The 18,651-nt window shown below is 31.6% G+C and overlaps 1 protein-coding gene across 1 annotated transcript; it reads right to left on the bottom strand.

The window, feature by feature from the left end:
• Positions 1-843: 843 nt before the first annotated feature.
• Positions 844-10,549, bottom strand: LOC145306329 (uncharacterized). The gene is made up of 7 exons (XM_080148418.1): positions 10,405-10,549; positions 9,188-9,264; positions 5,831-5,906; positions 4,202-4,291; positions 3,481-3,585; positions 2,964-3,043; positions 844-1,027 (listed from the first exon to the last, which is right to left on the bottom strand). The coding sequence occupies exons 1-7, from the start codon at positions 10,468-10,470 to the stop codon at positions 883-885; spliced, it is 639 nt and encodes a 212-aa protein (XP_080004544.1). The 5' UTR covers positions 10,471-10,549; the 3' UTR covers positions 844-882.
• Between the last annotated feature and the right edge of the window lie 8,102 nt (positions 10,550-18,651).

Below are 18,651 nucleotides of genomic sequence, written 5' to 3'. Positions count from 1 at the left end.
TGTTGTCAAGGACGTCGAAGCTTTTTTTTTGGAGGGGGTGTAAAATCTTAATAAGCGAGGTTAATCCAAGTTTGCGATGGGTAATTAGGGCACCCTCAACTTCATGGTAAAATTATTCGGGGGGGGGGGGTTGGATTATGATCACTTCATCCCCTTTATACGTCAATGAATAGTATTAATATTGCTTGTTGTTATCCTATTATATAAAGTATTTTTAATAAAGAAAGAAAATATTTGCCATATGATTTACTGCCTCATAGAATTAATACAGAATGTACTCACAACTATATGAATTGATCTAAATTTTATTAGACATGTTTTTTTTATGGAAAAATATAAATCTTTTATAGTTTACCAGTTGCTTCGCCCCAATCCTCTACTGTAGATAGCAGAAAATGGCCTAAAACACTCCCAAGACACCTATAAAGCTTTCAAAAAAATACAAGTAACTTCCGAGATTTTTAGCTACAGACAAAAAAAACTTACTACTTTATAAATATAATAATAGGAAATTTATGAAGTATTTTATTTCTATTTCTTTTCCGACCTCTTTCTAATAACTATTTATTTTCCTGAATAAATAATTGACTGGAATCGCCTTAAAACCTTCGTGACATTTTTTAAAACAAAATGTTGATTCTAAAATTATTTCTTCATAAATATCTTTAGACATCTAAAAGAGTAACCCTGTTACTTAAATCCATCTATATAAAAAAAAGCAGTTACTCTTTGAGTTTATATGGGTTCCCTAAAATGTTTATTTTACCCTTGTTTTTATTTTTTAGCTCTGCTTTTAAGGACGTTAAAATGTTTCTTCCAAATTCCCACATGATACAACATACATTTTAGTGAAATCATTTATTTACTAAACTAAACTGATGATTACATATAGAAGGCAAGGAAGACAGATAGAACTGTGAATAAAATAGCATTGTTTTTATTCCATAATTGATTTGAGTTATTACATTTGCTCTTCTTGTTACATGAGCATACAGAAACCTCGTAACCTGTGTCCTCTTTCTCGGTTCTAAAGTAGAAATATGAAATTAATGAAACACCAGTTGATATTTTAATTGCCTTTTAATACAAAGTAGAACGATGTCTGTCTGTCTGTCTGTCTCGGTAACCGCTTAACCGATTGAGCTCTACTCCTAGGGAAATATAGCTACAGGTCTTGCGGCTATATCTTTGGAGGTGGGACCCCTTCATCCCGATTACCCCCCCCCCCCCCCAACCCTTCGCTCAATTATTTGAAAAAAAAATGAGAAAAGGTTTTATTTGGTGTTTAATTTTGTCAATGAGTAAATTTTATAAGATAAACTTTTTAATAATATTCTATATGGGAGGGGGACTTCCTATTCTGGAGGTTAGGGGCTAAACCACTAGTCAATAATACAAAGTAGAACGATGTCTGTCTATCCTAAAAAATATTTTAGAGATTTTAGCGTGTTCGACAAATTGTGAAAATGAGTAACTTTAATTAGAGGAGTTTTTGTTAATATATCTTAAGCTTAGATACTATATCTATATGTGGGGGAGAGACCAGGGACTTCTTATCACCATCTAGGGGCAAAGCCACTAGTATAACAGATAATTACCGAATTCTGTAAGTATATGTATATTTTGTTTGCAAAAGTAATAAACTTTTCCAATGACTCATCTATGACTATTTTTGAGAATTTAATAATTACCCATGTATTTTTTTTTTGTTATCATATCAACAAGTATGAATTTATTATTCTTATAATAAAGTAACAGGAATACTGTCTGTCTATTTGTTTGTACCGAAGGTTTTCGCTAACCGCTGAACCGATATGGTACCCCGACCCCCACAAAAAAAAATTCTCCCAAAAATCATTTATTTTATCTTTTTCTTTCAAAATAAAAATATAAAACTCCCCCCTTCTAAAGTGCCCCTAGAGGCCTCTAGGGGGCGTTGTCGCTAGTGTTATTAAAAATCATTATGTCAATAAATGTAAGCAATGATCTCTTATTTAATGCCATACAGTAAATATGAACCTTTGGAATTAAATCTGTTGACATAGACAGCAATATTACAAATAATTTTTAGTATTTTAGGCCCAAATTCATGAATTAAGGAATGATTTTGTCATACTGTAACTGATACATTATTGATTAAAATACGATCAAATAAATTTCATACTACATAATCTGAATAAAAAGAATTATGCCCTAATTGAAAAAGTTTGAAAGTAGTTGAAAATTTTCAATATTAATCATCATTTATCTATTTAAATGATCATTTGAATTTTTAATATTATGGAGTACACATTTAAAGACAAACAGGGGTGACAGAACGCAAAAAGCGATGACTAAGAGATGAGAGGAGAAGTGGGAAAGAAAACCCCTAAAAAATAGATTGAAAATAATCCGACAGGGGAAAAATTGTCGTCAATTTAGGTTTCTACTAGGAACCTTATTTATTGGTCAATTCGTTCATCCAGAAATAGCGAAAGGGGATGGTGTAAAGTGGGTAGTATCGTCTTTTTAGCCTGCTGGGAGTTTTACTTTATCAGAGTACATGAAACTCTGGTGCAACATCCAAGTAATAATATATCGACTCTAATAAGGTAAAAATAAGAAAATAAACAATTACAAAATTACGAATAAAATCTGACTTCTTAGTATGTTAAAATCTTATATCATAGAGTTGTAAGATGTATGTTTGTATGTGTGTGTATGATTGCACAATCTTCAGGAAAGTTTTAGGGAAGATTTAGGCTATTTGGTAGGGACTGCAACATCAGCCTTACCTCCCCCCCCCCCCTTTCTAATAAATTGTCACATGAAAAATAAGACACCTGAGAGGCTATGGACATAGTCACTAGCTGCATCATACAGACCATATTGGTCATATAATAGAATAATTTTATAAGGAGTAAAAATTTTGAGTATACTTATCTCATCATGGGTAAACCTACACTAGAAATAAAAAATCCTACTTGCAAGTTTCTTTGTCAACAGTCTTGCCATCCAGAATAACTCTACCACAGAAAGCTGTCACACGGGCTATTTCATTGTTCTACAAAAAATATTCAGGGATATTAATGGATAAGACAATACCTGATAAATTGACAAACCAATAAAAATTCAATAAAAGTACCTCAAACTTTTAAGCCAAAGAATAAGATACGGTGGTTATAAAGCTTTCGGTACAAGTAAAATTTACCCAGACGGTTCATAAAAAGTGTTTGTGTTCTTTTTGGGAAGTGGAAATGTAAGTTTTAAGTCACGTGAACGTTACTGAAAAACAGACGTACAATGAAGCAAAGGCAATGCCAATAAAAAATAACGTCATTTAATACAAATACAAAATAATAGGCCAGTTTATATTATACCATAGGTCAAACAAAATTGGTCATTTGTATTGTATGACGTCATTTTTAAAGGCACTATAAGCTGCTTCACTAAACACCTTTTTATGCAACATTCTGTGATGTTTTAAAATATTATACTTACAGCGCTGTTTGATCTGAGTGTGTACTTGATACAGGTTTGACCACCAGTGGGTGTACAGGTTGGGTCACAAGGTGGGGTAGCCTCGGAACATGCTTTCACAATGTCCTAAACAAAGCATACATTGTTTAGATTTTTTCTGTATGTGTCTATGCTCTATGAGCATAATTGTACTAGTTTGTCCACCAGTGGGTGTACACTGTACTACAGGTTAGTTCACACGGTTGGGTAGCTTAGGAACAAGCTTAAACAATGTCTTAAACAAAGCACAAATTATTTAGGCTAATTCCTATTAAAGACGTTATAAAAGGTTCCTACTACTGCAGCTCATTACCATTTACAGTTTAAACTTCAGACAAAGTTCGTGCAATCAAAGGGTTGATAATGTGCTTGGTGTTACCAAATGAGTGATGGTCTTGGTGCTCCTATTGAGTACTTACAAACCCTTTAAAAGATTGAAAATAGGTAGGTTTTTTGTTCTATATCCAACCACTGCAAGGGGGGATCCTTAACCTGCGTGCGCTAACGATGCTAGTCTACACAGTACCTAATATACGTAAACTAAACTGACCTAAAGTAATAAACAAACAAAATATAAAATTAAAAAAGCAACCCTTGTCTCTATCCATTATTATTTAATTCAAAAATAAGTGGGGGGATATCAGTGCTCAACAAGGAACTTTGTGTGAAAGCACGGATAGCAGCCTCGCACATAAAAACTTACCTGTGGATCTGGGGGATTTAGAGCATTTTCATCATTGATTGTCCAAACCAAAGGTGAAAAACATGGCCGGGGTTTGTCCTCATCTCCAGTCTAAATAAACTTTTTACATTTTCACACAAGGTGATAAATGTGCCTCGTAAAATTGAGGATAAATTTAAAATTTATCTCAATGGACTTCATATTCCCTTCTAATATGACGTCATTTGGAATAGTTTGGCCAAAAGTTGTAAAATTTGTTAGCTTTTACAAGACACTTTTAACAGCCTAAAGAATTTGTATTTTTATGGAACAAACAAGCATTAAAAGGTCTTTAAATTTGTCTACATTCACAAATTCTTTCATAAAAGTAACAGGATGTCTATATGTAGCGAATGGTATCGCTAACTGCTGAATTGATATGGGTCTTCTTTACAGTGTAGTTTCTACTAGGTCAAGTGAAGGTTTAAAATTTTCTTGTCTATTCTACACAAAGGCGGAGAGTTCTCATAGTTTTCATAATGGTAAAATATAATATATAGAAACGGAGAGACAAAGTGAATTATAGAGTAGCTAAAAAATTATAAAGTGAATGGTGTTGGGCAAAATTATATAAAAGGGATAGTTTCACGAAGTGCATTTAAAAAAAAAATAGTGAACTGTAAGTTTTTTCTATTTTAAATAACGTAGTAGTACATAATATAAAGTTATTGATTAAAATTAAAAGATTTGACCAGGGATTTTCGTTAAAAAATGAGTTTTTCATTTTTATGTTCAACTTCGTTGCATGTTATATATGGCAAAAACTTTTTTTGTCATAAATACAACTTTAGATAGCATTTACTAGTTACTAGAACTTCAAACTTAACAACAAAGAATGGCCAATAAAATATTTAGTATGGTACTTAGAGTAGTGACCTTTTTATATGTCTTAGTAGAATATATTAGGCATTGGATAGATATGATTGTGATAAAGAATTTTAACATTGACCTGACCAAACTTTTTTTATTTGACAATATCTAAAAAAGTTAGTGATTTGCAACATAAATTACATGAGAATGGTCTTTATATATATATATATTTGTTGTATGGTAAGTTGGTATTTCCGCGTGAGATAATGTGTATATTGTAAGTAAACTGGATGGTTTTCTTTATTTTATTAAAAAGAGTCTATAGAAAACCTGTCCTATAATGAACCGGACGTTATTTTTTATGTTTTTTAAGTAAATTGTCCCAAGGGAAACCCCTGTTCAATTTTTTTTATAACTCTTGTGAAATATGTGGAAAAAGATTCTCTGATATTTTGTTTTGGCTATACATATTTGGAAAAAAATAGACCATTCTCATGTAATTTATGTGGCAAATCACATTAACTTTTTTCGATATAGTCAAATAAAAAAAGTTTGGTCTGGTCAATGTTAAAAATTCTTTAACATATAATCATATCTATCCAATGCTTGATATATTCTACTAATACATATAAAAGTTCACTACTCTAAGTACCTTAACTCTTTAAATACACTTCATAGAACTATCCCTTTAAAAGGCTTGCCTATGAGTTAGGGTTTCCTAAGTCTTACATATATTGCTTTCAATTTATGTAAGGCTAAAGAAACCTAAAAGATATTATAGGATTTAGCCATTTATTATACCTCAAGATCTCTGCAGTCTTTGACAGTGTCTGTGATTCTATTCTCTGGACCCAGCCAGGTATACTGATAACATTTTCTAGAACAAGTACTAATAGTAATTATATTCTCTGGACCCAGCCAGGTATACTGATAACATTTTCTAAAACAAGTACTAATAGTAATTATATTCTCTGGACCCAGCCAGGTATACTGATAACATTTTCTAGAACAAGTACTAATAGTAACAAGGATGACAACATCCATAAAAGCGAAGCTCTGAAACGGTAGGACAAACGGACATTAACACTTGTATAATGTCAGAACTGAATAATCAGAATGCGAATGTATAAGAGTTAAAGCAAAATTGTAAGTAAATTTGTTGAAAAACTGCTTGATACAGGATAATGATTATGGACATACTTACATTTTTAGGACTTGATTATAGTGTTGCTTCGTTTTTGATATTGTACTTTGTTTTCCCAGGAATCAGTATACCAAAAATCAGACCAATCGGATAATTAGGTCACATACAAATTTGTTGTTAAAAATGTAAAAAAAATCAACATGTTTAAAATGAACGTACGGACATTCTGGTAATGATTATAGAGTTGCTGCGCTTTCTAACTCGTACCTAACTATTACAGTAATCACCATGCAAATTTGAAATCGATAGGACAATTCCAACATGCCTAAATTTACGAAAAAAGCTATTTAAAAAAGTAAAAAAATCAACATGTTTGTTGGTAAAAATGTAAAAAAAATCAACATGTTTAAAATGAACGTACGGACATTCTGGTAATGATTATAGAGTTGCTGCGCTTTCTAAATCGTACCTAACTATTACAGTAATCACCATGCAAAATTTGAAATCGATAGGACAATTTAATTTAAAGAAAACTTTTAAAATAAAACTGAACTAAGTAACCATTACACATTTCATTTTGGACTTTTCTTTTGAGGGGCTTGTGGAGCAAAAGACTCCCCCAAGACACAAAAAATATGAGTTCTAAGCTTATATTTAAAAATATCAACCTGATTTTTTTGAAGAAAACTTTTTTAACATAACTGAACTCAGTAATGTTTACAGATTGTTGTGGAGCAAAAGACCCCCCCATATTTTAGTGTTTTGGAGGGTCTTTTTCCCCACAACAATCTGTAACATTACTGAGTTCGGTTATCAGCTAAATATCTCTAAAAATAAGCCCAGAACTCATATTTTTATTGTTTTGGGGGTCTTTTGTCCCACCTGCCTCTAGAAGGAATAAAAGTGTTGGGGGGGGGGGGGTCTTTTGCTCCACAAGCCCCTAGAAGGTAAGTCCCAAAAGTAAATCAGTAATGGTTACTGAGTTCAGTTATGTTAACAAAGTTTTCAACAAAAAAAATCAGGTTGATATCTTTAAAAATAAGCTCAGAACTCATATTTTTATTGTTTTGGGGGTCTTTTGTCCCACTAGCCCCTAGAAGGAAAGTCCCAAAATGAAATCTGTAAATGTTACTGAGGTTGGTTATGTTAACAAAGTTTTCAACAAAAAAATCAGGTTGATATCTTTAAAAATAAGCTCAGAACTCATATTTTTAGTTTTGGGGGTCTTTTGCCCAACTAGAAGGAAAGTCCTAAAATGAAATCTGTAAACATTAATGAGTTTTGGAGGGTCTTTTGCTTCACAAGCACCTCAAAAGAAAAGTCCAAAATGAAATGTGTAATGGTTACTTAGTTCAGTTTTATTTAAAAAGTTTTCTTTAAAAAAATCAGGTTGATATCTTTATATATCAGCTCAGAACTCATATTTTTTGTGTTTTTGGGGGTCTTTTGATCCACAAGCCCCTCAAAGCAAAGTCCCGAAATGAAATATGTAAACATTACTGAGTTCAGTTTTCTTTAAAAAGTTTTCTTTAAAAAATTCAGGTTGATATCTTTAAAAATAAGCTCAGAATATTTTTTTGTGTTTTGGTGGGTCTTTTGCTCCACTAGCTCCTGGAAGGAAAGTCCCAAAATGAAATCTGTAATGGTCACTGAGTTCGATTATGTGAAAAAAGTTTTCTCAAAAAAAATTAGTAGGGGCACAGAAGTTTAACTGTTAGTTTTTGCCGGTTTTGGTGCTGGAGGCGCCGATTTTTTTTAACTGAGCAAAATATCTTAATAAGATGTAACTAAAAGCAGTGAAAAAAGTGACAAAAAAAAGATATGTTTTAGGCCTTTTCAAAGGGCAGTTTTTAAATCCCGTTATTTCAGAAAAAAAATTTAAAAGCTTAGAGAATGGCTTGTAAGATGAATTTAGGTGTTCTGCATATTTCAATTGAAACACATAAGGCCAAAGATATAATATCCCAAAAATCTTTTGTCAAAGTCTACTCTACACCTAGCGCTGGCGATTTCTATTTTCACAGGTATAAAATGCATGATTTTAGAAAACTGACTGGCGCTAGGTGTAGAGTAGACTTTGACAAAAGATTTTTGGGATAATATACCTTTGTCCTTATGTGTTGAAATATGCAGAAGAGCTTAAAACCTGCACATTGCTGAGATATTGTTAAAACCGCCGTGCTACCGTTATCTGTTGATATTTTACATGCCTGGCGCTAGGTCGCCAGTAGAGATAGAGAGCTGAAATTTTGTACATGTATTTCTAGGCTCCTAAAGTAACTTTTTAGGTTAGCAGAAGACTAAAATTCGAAAAAGTGTATTTTCATGAAAAGATCTAGTAATTATATTCTCTGGACACAGCCAGGTATACTGATAACATTTTCTAAAACAAGTACCTACCCATAGAGCACAGGAATGCTATGATATAGACATAGTACACTATTAGTTATAATAAACAAAATTATTCCACAAATGGATTAGAATTATAAGCTGTAAAGATTGGACATTATTAATTTGTACAGCATGATAAAGATTCTGTATAATCTACAGTTCTATGTCCCCCTGCCTTCTTGGTTCCTTTATAAAATAAGGCAGTTTCCGACAATGTTTCTAGTAGTGCACCTGCACAGGCCTACCTCCCCTCTTTTTTTAAAAAAAACTGAAAATAATGGAGAGAGGGTAACGTTTGATTGTTTATTATTTTAGGTAAGGATAGTTTAGAAAACTAGTTAGCCTTGCAGGCAGGGCTCGGCAGCCGATCGTCATCCGCCCAAAAGCCTCAGGTAAATCAACTTTTTAAATTTTAAATATCAGCTGGTATTCTAAACCTGAACAAAGTATGACAATCTCTCTATTCAAAAATATTTAAAAGCATCCAAACTGTTAAAAATTAGGGCTTAGTCGCGGGATTGGCCAATGGCCCCGCTGTGTTGAGGCTTAGTAAAAACCAAAATCCCCCCGACATTATTTTAAATTTTTCCTAAATAAGAGGGTTAGGGAGTAAAAAAATTTACCCTGTGACTGTGCTGACTTCTTCTGTTTCTCTTGTCACTGTTCCATCCTTCAAAGTTATCACTTTCTTCTGGATGACCTAGATTATAAGGGCTTCTTGGGAAAATGAATAATAATAATAATGTTTATTTGGTGCTGCCAGGTACCCCCTAGCTTAAGAGATAGCACATACAATACTCTAAATTGCTGCTATCTATTGACAATTTAGAGTTTACATTATGATGTTTAGTCTCATACAAAAATAAAATAATATATACTAAGTTTAATTATTTACTAAATAAAAATTGGTGGAATAAAAGGAAAATTTTTAGGATATGCACCAGGAGCTACAGGAGTACTATCTTGACCAAACTAACTTGGATCTCACATAAGATTTTCATGCAAATGTAATAAAGTGAAACTTGCAGCGGGCTAATTCAATAAAATTCCAATATTGATTAAAAATATATATGTATGTTTTCTCTTTCTTCTGTCCCTAACTCTCTTTGTGACTGAGCGATTATTTTGCTTATAATTTCAAACAGCTTTGCAACTATTGGACGTAATCGCCCTTGTTTTTTACATCACACTCTTGTTAAATTTTAATAGAAGTGAACTGTACGTCCTAGTAAAAAGTGAAGCTTTTCTATAATTAGGGTCCGTCCGTACAATTTAGTTAATTTAAACATGTTAAAATTGTCTCATCGATTTTAAATTTGCACAATGATTCCTATAACAGTAATGTACGATTTAGGAAGCGTAGCAATTCTATAATCGTTACCAAAAAGTCTATACGTCCATTTTAAACGTGCTGATTTTTTCTCTCTTTTTTTTACAACAAATTTTTGTATGATATAATTATCCTATTCATCTGATTTTTGTAATACTGATCCCTATTATAACAGGGTACAATGTTATAAGTGAAGCATCATTATAATCTAGTCCTAAAATGTAAGTATATCCCTAAACAGTATCCTGTAATCAAGCAATTTTGCATAAAAAAAATTATTTTATTTAGAATTATACATTTATAATCTGCTTATTTAGTTTTAACACTCTACAAGTCTTAATGTTCGTTTGTTCTACCGTTACAGTGCTTTGCTTTTATGGATGTTTACATCCTTGTTTTTGGATAAAAATATAAAATTCTATTAATAGAAAAAACTAAAACAATTCTCAAATTTTTATTTATTATATATGACTTTGAATATTTTTTTTTTGTTAAAATACTTAAACAAACCTGTGATGAATAACATCCTAAATTCAAAATTGAAAACACACAAATTACTAATAATATTTGTTTCATTTTTAATATTTTGCTAATACTATTTAAACAACGTTAAACTTCTAGAAATATTTCACCTAAAGATTAATTCTTATCTTTCAATGATTGAGAGGTTGAATACATTTTTAATCTCTGTTTCAAAAAACACAAAATATTTTGAAAACTTATCATAAATTAAAATATTATAAAAATGTTTTTTTTAAGCTAAGGTATTTTAACAAAAACAATAAATATTTGTGATCTGGCTTGCATAGAAATAGTTTTTTTTTTTAAAGCGAAGCTTTTCTATAATTAGGGTCGGTCCGTCCGTACATCCGTACGTCCGTAACGGATAGCTTTTTTCGTTAATTTAGGCATGTTAGAATTGTCCTATCGATTTCAAATTTTGCATGGTGATTCCTTTAATAGTTAGGTACGATTTAAAAAGCGTAGCAACTCTATTATCATCACCAAAATGTCCGTACGTCAATTTTAAACATGTTGATTTTTTTACTTTTTTAACAACAAATTTTAATGTGATCAGATCATCCGATTGATCTGATTTTTGGTGTATTGATTCCTGAGACAACAAAGTATAATGTAATAAGCGAAGCAACTCTATAATCAAGTCCTAAAAATGTAAGTATGTCCATAAACATTATCCTGAATCAATTACAATTTTGCGTTGACTCTTATACATTTATATTCTGATTATTCAGTTCTGACACTATACAAGTATTAATGTCCGTTTGTCTTACCGTTTCTGTGCTTCGCTTTTATGGATGTTGTCATCCTTGTTTATTTTAAGAACCCTTATAAGCTTTGATAAAAAATAACATTATCTTACGAGGGAAATATTATTTTCATTCTTTCAACTGTTGAAGCTACTAAGCATACAAAATATGCGACAATGATTAATAAATAATAAAAAATAATTAACAATTTGTCGTACAAAATTTATCTCTATATAAACTTTAAGAAAATAGGCAATTTTAAACTTTTTAAAACAATAAAGAATATCGTTAGCATGAAATGCTCATTAATTAAATGTGTACATAAAAAATGCTAAATTAAAAAAGGTTATTGAAGATAAGACAATTTTACGTATTTTAATTTTATGTAAAACACCATAAAAATTTTATAGTATCCTTTTTTGAACAATTTTGTCATAATTAAAGAGGACAAACATTTTCTTTAAGATCTCTAACCGCCGGATATATCCTTTACAGTGGAGCTTCGTACAGCTCCGGGGAATGTTTATAACTATATAAAAAGGGTACCCCCACATAAGTGTCCATAAAAGTCTCTAGGGGCGTATTTGTTAGAAAGCAAGCATTGAAAAGTAGGAAAGCTTGGCATTGCATTGAAATTGAATTGCAAAGCATTGAAAAGTAGGAAAGCTTCTAAAAGTATAAGTATATTGAATGTAAACAGAGATTGTTAAAAAAATTGTATAACGATTAGAGTAAAATACTAGAGGGAGAAAGGGTTAATCAACTGTATCTCCCCATCGCAACCGTCTTGTGCAACCTTTCTATTGGGTCATTGAAAATCAACCAATGCACATTGGGGCATATCAGCCAAAAAGGGGATTTAATTATTTAGAGCCCGAATTTCTTGTTCAAAATGTCAAATTAGAATGTTTGAGGTCAGGGAATGCATTTCTTAACTTATCAGAGTAGTATGAAAATTTTTCAGTAGCGCAGCTACTCTATCACTAGCTTTTTGGGCCCTTTAAAGTGTATCTATGTCAATTGTAGTCCGATTTTAGTGTTCAAAGTGTCAAATTAGGGGTTGTTGGGGCCTGGGAATTCATTTCGGTAGAAGGGGAGGGGATGGTGTAAAGGGGGTGGATGGGAAATCCTTATTTTAGTCAGCTACAAGTTTGTTCAGTGATAATAAATCCATTATAATTGTAGGCATGATTAACATTAATTTGTATAAACTAATATCTATATTTATAATGAAATTATGATTCTTGTTTACTGTTTATCTGTATATTAACCCTTAACAGTTAGGGGGAGGGGGTCGTTCCCCCCCCCCCCCCTCCTTCCCTCCGTTTTTTTCTATCATATTTTCTGTGTGTGAAAGACAGAGAGCTATAAATGAGTGACTTTTTAACTATGGCTATGCCACATAACTGAGAGTTGGAATTTTTTGAATATCTCCAGCCTGGCGGGCACTGCATGCCAGCAAACCTGTAAGGCTCATTTAGATAAAAAGCAAAACATTTTTTCTGACTTAAACAAAGCCTTTTATCTTACTAAAATATAATAAACACCTATGTAAAATATAGGTATTCAAGTCAATTTTAGGTTCCAGGTATGATCTTGAAGGTCCTGATCCTCCAGGTCTCTAGAAATCTTTAAAAACCTTCTGTGACCGCAATTTTTGACTTAGAGACTTCAAATTTTAAATTTAAGTTTTTCTTGTATGTCTACATAACGTATTAAAATTTCCTAAAGATTCGCCGTCGTTTTCCCGCCGACTGTGGCGGCTGGCAGCTGCCAAGTACAGCTGTAGCCGCCAAAATTTATGTTTTGAGATTTATAATATAAAATTTACATAAAGATGAACCTTTTCTGAAAAAATTGTATTTGTAGCTTCAAAAAAAAAGAAAATAACAGCTTTTTGAAAGTTTTAAGTAAAAAAGGACCTAAAAACAAAGGTTGTTGAATAAAATAGCGAAGTAAGCGAAAATTGACTTTGAATCACTTGTAGTCGGAAATTCATTATCAATCAGGGGACCTGAAAAAAGAACCCCCTCCCCCCTGACCGATAAATGTGCGACAAGGGGCCCAACTGTTAAGGGTTAATTAAAAAACAGGGATCTAAGGGACAAAACAATGACCGATTAATATAAGTATCATTGTATATTGTATATACCTACATAATATTGATACATCAAATTATATTACGAAATTGATTACTGTAGATGACAATTAGTGATTAAAATATTTGAACACTCTACTTAATGAACCAAGCAATAAAAAATCAATAAAACTTCCTCAAGTTTTTAGGCCAAAAAATATATAAATTTTATTTTAAAACTTTTGGGACTAGTGTAATAAACAGCCCAATGTCCTCTCCCTTCCTAAATAAAACTGCAGATTTTAAAATGAAGACCAAGTAATTACATAATTTAAAAACTAAGCATTACCAATAGACAGACACATAACACTTGCTAATTCCAATTTCAATTAATTATAAGAACACCACGTTATTTGGATATTAACTTAACCTTTGGGACATTTGGCTGTTTATAACACTAGTCGCCAAAGATTTACAGTTGTGTGTTAAAATGTTTTGAATACTAATTTAATTTTTATCTATACAAGAGGTAATTTTGTGTTTTATAATTGGGAATGTACATCAATTATATTGACCTTTGTCTTATCCCTTTAGATCATTGATAATGGTAATAATCCTTAGAAACAATTATTTAGTTACATTAAAACTTCGAACATAAAGAGGTGTTGATTTAGGCTTAGCCCCTCCCCACCATTTAGTGCAATATCTATTATCTATCCATCTATCTAGTGTGGTAAATTGCAAAATCCATCTATCTATCAATCTATTTATCCATCTATCTATTCATTTATATATCCATCTATCTATCCATCTATTTATCCATCTATCAATCCATCTATCTATCTATTCATCTATCCATCATCCAACTATCTATCTATCTCAACCTCTAAGGAAAAAAATAAGGATGATACAATTCATAAGTAACGAAGCACAAAAAATCTACTGTGATAAATTGCGAATATGGTCAATTAAAGAGCAAATGCTTAAATTTAATAGTAAATTACATACTGAATAGCTTTTATCTAAACACTCTAAAATAATAGACATAATATACGTGGATTTTATAACTGGGTAAATTTTGTTGTCCATTTAGGTTGCTAATTTAGTCCTCATTTATTGGTCAGTTCTTACGTCCAGTATGAGGGGAGGGGATATCGTTATATTAGCATGCTGGAAAGACCATTTCATTTTAGTTGGAGAAAATATGGTGCAACATGCAAGTAATTATATATCCCTTATTAAGATTCTAATTTCGGGTTGTTACAATATTGACAGGAAGAATTATCTAATAAATTAGCGCAGCAATATCAAACTTGAAAAAACCCATATAATTTAGAGGTAAAATAAGCAGGGATTTAATAAAATAAAACAACTATGTTATTAAATTTTGACTTTAAAAGCGCCTTTAAAAGCATTTTCTTACAAAGTTTTTGTGCACCCACCTTCAGAAAACAGGCAAAAAACCCCTACGGGGGCGCGGGGGGGTAAATGAAACCAGTACTGGCGATTATAATATGTCTTTTGGTAATCAAATATCGCTTTTTTAGCCGGTGGCACCCGGTGAAAACATGTTTCCTGATACTGTCTACTTAAATGTTGATTTTAAAACAAACAAAAATAAACTAAAATCTTGACTTCAACTAGAATTATGTAGGACTAATATCTTCAATTTGTGATTTTATCTTTTATATTCTCAATATACATGTAATGCATGACTCAACAAAAGTTATTTTGTCTAATTACGTTAATTCTTAGAGATTTTATAATACTTTTAAAATTGTTGGTGAAACACACAAAATATGCCTTTTTCTGTAAGAAATTTTTTGCATTTCTTAACTTCCAGGCATTAGAAAGCTTACTGAAAAAGCGTAATTTTACGATTCCTTTGAAATCTGATGTAATATGGATATAATAATACTCATAGAATGATTAAAACTTGATTTGGGGGTGGTGAATAAAATCCCCTGGTTGCCCGTATGTGCAATGCAATGGTATCGGTTATATTAACAAAGCTAAGTAGCAGAAAATGATTTAGAAGCAGAGGTAGTTTTCTGTATATACATCTATACTATAGATCTGTTGTATAACTTAAAAGATAAAACAAAAACAAATGAGATTGTAGTTGAATAGACCAGTAGTGTTAAGCAATTCATCAGAGGAGGGGGGGGGGGGGGGGGGGAAGGAAGGTTCGTCATTTTTCTAATACTGTTTTAGAAAGAGGTTGACATGCCTTTAAATTTATATCTTTTTGAGGAAACAGTAGGAGGGGATTTTGCCATTGTAAACGGATGTATAAAAAGTAAGCATAATAAATTAGCTGTACTACTACTTATGAAAATTTAATAACCCACACCATTATTATCCTTAACCTTGGCCAAGGGTAATTAATAATAATTTCTCATAGTTTTGCTTTCCTGGTCAAGTATTCAACAATATTTATCCACACTTTAAATTAACATTTAATGTCAAGATTAGCTGATTTCAATAACTGTATTAATTGGGGCAGGTTTACTTTCAATTTTGGCTTGTGGAAAAGGTCATTTCTAGTCACATTAAATCATTAATGCCCAGTTAACAAACAACTTTTAGAGGTCGACCGATTTATTCTGTAGGTCAACCTAAACAAGTACAATTAACAAATGCCTTTATAAAATCGGTCAACCTAAAGCATCTTTAGGTCGACCTAAAATTTCCAGAGATTGACCTATGTCTTTTGTGAACTAGGCTTAATTCTTTTGTGTTGCTAGGGGTAAATTTTGTCAGCATAGGGATGATAAAAGCAAAGAGGGGATAATGGGCTGTTTATTACAGTTCCCCCTAAGTTTTATAATAACGTTTTCTTGTTCGTAGGCTTCATAACTTTGGTAACTTTTAATTAATTTTGATTGGTTGCATTATTAAGTTAAGTGTCCAAACGGTTTGGCAGTAATTGTAATCTATAGAAGGAATAATTTTGTGTATTAAAATCCCTTTAGATACCTGTGATGATTGCCGAATACAAACCTCATCAACAATGAATGTTTGTCTCAATATATGGTAGAGTTTTATTATCTATTTACTTTGAACACAGTAATAGTGTCTGACTGATTATGACGTAACAAAAAAAATTAGCCAATGAGAGGCCACTATAAATTTTACCATTGGTCAATAACGGCCTCTCATTGGCTAATTTTTTTTTGTTACGTCATAATCAGTCCGACACTAATACTGTGTTCATTTACTTTCAACGGTTTATAAAAACCAGGTACTGTAAGAAATCAACTATATTATATTGAATTATACAAGGAAAAATGAATTCATAAAAATTGTAAAATCATTTTTTTTTATAATACTAAAAACGTCTAGATTGTAATATTACCTAAAATTGCTGAAACAGCATTTATATTGGTCAGAGTGAAGGAATTATGGATGGTCTTGGATAATAGAGTTTTAGAATAAAAAACTTGAATGAACAGAACTGAAAACAAACTCAGCCCTGCTCAAGTCTGAATAAACCATCATTTAGGTAGTGTTATTGCATAACAAATTCGCAAAACATTAAAATTCTGTTGACTTTGGTAATTCGGATCTTCATGTAACCCCCTCTGAATTTCATTAATAAATTTGAAATAATGGTTGGGGGGGATTTTTTTTGCCTATGCCTAAACCCTACAGGGCTAACCAGTACACAAAATAGCCTATCATAATCTGACCTAAATTAATAAACAATCAAACAAACCCCTACCCCCCCCCCCCCCCAAACAATCTAATTTATTCCAAAAGTAAGTTTTTATTGAGGAGGGAGGGGGGTCAATGCTCAACTTTTTTAAAAAGCGCTAGTAATTTTTAGCTTAACCTTACATATTATTCTGAAAACATAACTCTTTCTCTATTATTTATATCTATTTTATAGAATTTACTAGACGTAATTTGTAAGAGAAATAATTTCTTTTTCCAATTTAGTTGATTGCAACTAACTATAATAATTCAACAGTTCTTGGCTGGTAAAAGATTTTTCTGTCAGTTTTCAAGATTTTGCTAGACTTTGTTGAATTCATTCCTAATTTAAGAATTAATTTTCCAGTATAGCTTCAAAACCAATTAAACTCCGGTGAATTGGGACCAGTTCTCAGCCATATTGAAAAACAAAGGATCAGTTATTTCCCCTCCCTCAAAATTGTATAGTTTACTTACATATGTAAAATTATCTTTCGATATATTGTATTTTCTAATTACCAATTTCAAACATAAAATTAAGTTGTCGTTATTTAGACAGTTTGTTTTGCGACAATTATAATTAAAGTCCAATTAATTGGGCCTACTAATACATCATTATCAATGAACGGTCGTCAGTCATTGGTTTTGCTTTTCTCCTTTACTTGTTTGAAAAATTGAGGGAGGAGGGGGATATTAGACTGTGAATTACACTGGTACCCAAAGTGTAATAATAACCACCTTATTCTTCAGCTAAAAATTTTTTGGGTACTTTTTAAAAGCGAATCTTTTCTATAATTAGGGTCGGTCCGTCCGTAACGGATAGCTTTTTTCGTTGATTTAGGCATGTTAATATTGTCCTATCGATTTCGACTTTGCATGGTGATTCCTATAGAAGTTAGGTAAAAGTTAGAAAGCGTAGCAACTCTATGATCATTACCAGAATGCCCGTACGTCCATTTTAAACATATTGTTTTTACATTTTTAACAACAAAGGGAGAGGTCATTTTCTAGTAAATCCCGTAAAGGTGTGTGTTATAAGGCCTAAAAATAGTAGTAGAACGATAAGGTGCTCTAGATATTTGTATTTCCTATTGAATAGAACAATAGGGAAATTTTTTTTTTTTTTTGATAACCGTACCTGGATTATCTAAAAAAAATACGAAATTTCTATCAAACGCTTTGTTTGGCTCAAACTGACAAAAATTTAAAAAAAATATAATTATAATAATAATGTTTTCTATAGGTACAAGGTAAAGGTTAAGAACAATCTATACCATTAAACAAAGGAAGAAGTCATTCTTTACAGGTTGATTTATTATAATTATATTTTTTTTTATTTGTGTCAGTTTGAGCCAAACAAAGCGTTTGATAGAAATTTCAGATATTCCAGGTACGGTTATCAAAAAAAAAAAAAAAATTTCTTCCCTATTGTTCTATTCAATAGGAAATACAAATATATAGAGCACCTTATCGTTCTACTACTATTTTTAGGCCTTATAACACACACCTTTACGGGATTTACTAGAAAATGACCTCTCCCTTTGTATGTGACCTAATTATCCGATTGGTCTGATTTTTGTATACTGATTTCTGTGACAACAAAGTACAATATTATAAGCGAAGCAACTCTATAATCAAGTCCTAAAAATGTAAGTATGTCCATACATTATCCTGTATCAAGCAGTTTTTCAACAAATTTACTTACAATTTTGCTTT

This window comes from Acartia tonsa, chromosome 2 (genome assembly GCF_053477335.1).
Source record: "Acartia tonsa isolate MP-2025a chromosome 2, ASM5347733v1, whole genome shotgun sequence".
NCBI classification, from domain to species: Eukaryota; Metazoa; Arthropoda; class Copepoda; order Calanoida; family Acartiidae; genus Acartia; species Acartia tonsa.
Note: the sequence above shows the minus strand (reverse complement) of the source record. Positions and strands in the feature narration are given on the sequence as shown.

Coding starts and splice junctions, on each gene's coding strand:
- LOC145306329 (XM_080148418.1), bottom strand. CDS start 10,470: ATGAAACAAATATTATTAGTAATTTGTGTGTTTTCAATTTTGAATTTA. Junction 3,044..3,480: donor CACTCAGATCAAACAGCGCT/GTAAGTATAATA, acceptor TATTTTTTGTAG/AACAATGAAATAGCCCGTGT. Junction 1,028..2,963: donor GTTGACAAAGAAACTTGCAA/GTAGGATTTTTT, acceptor TTTCTACTTTAG/AACCGAGAAAGAGGACACAG.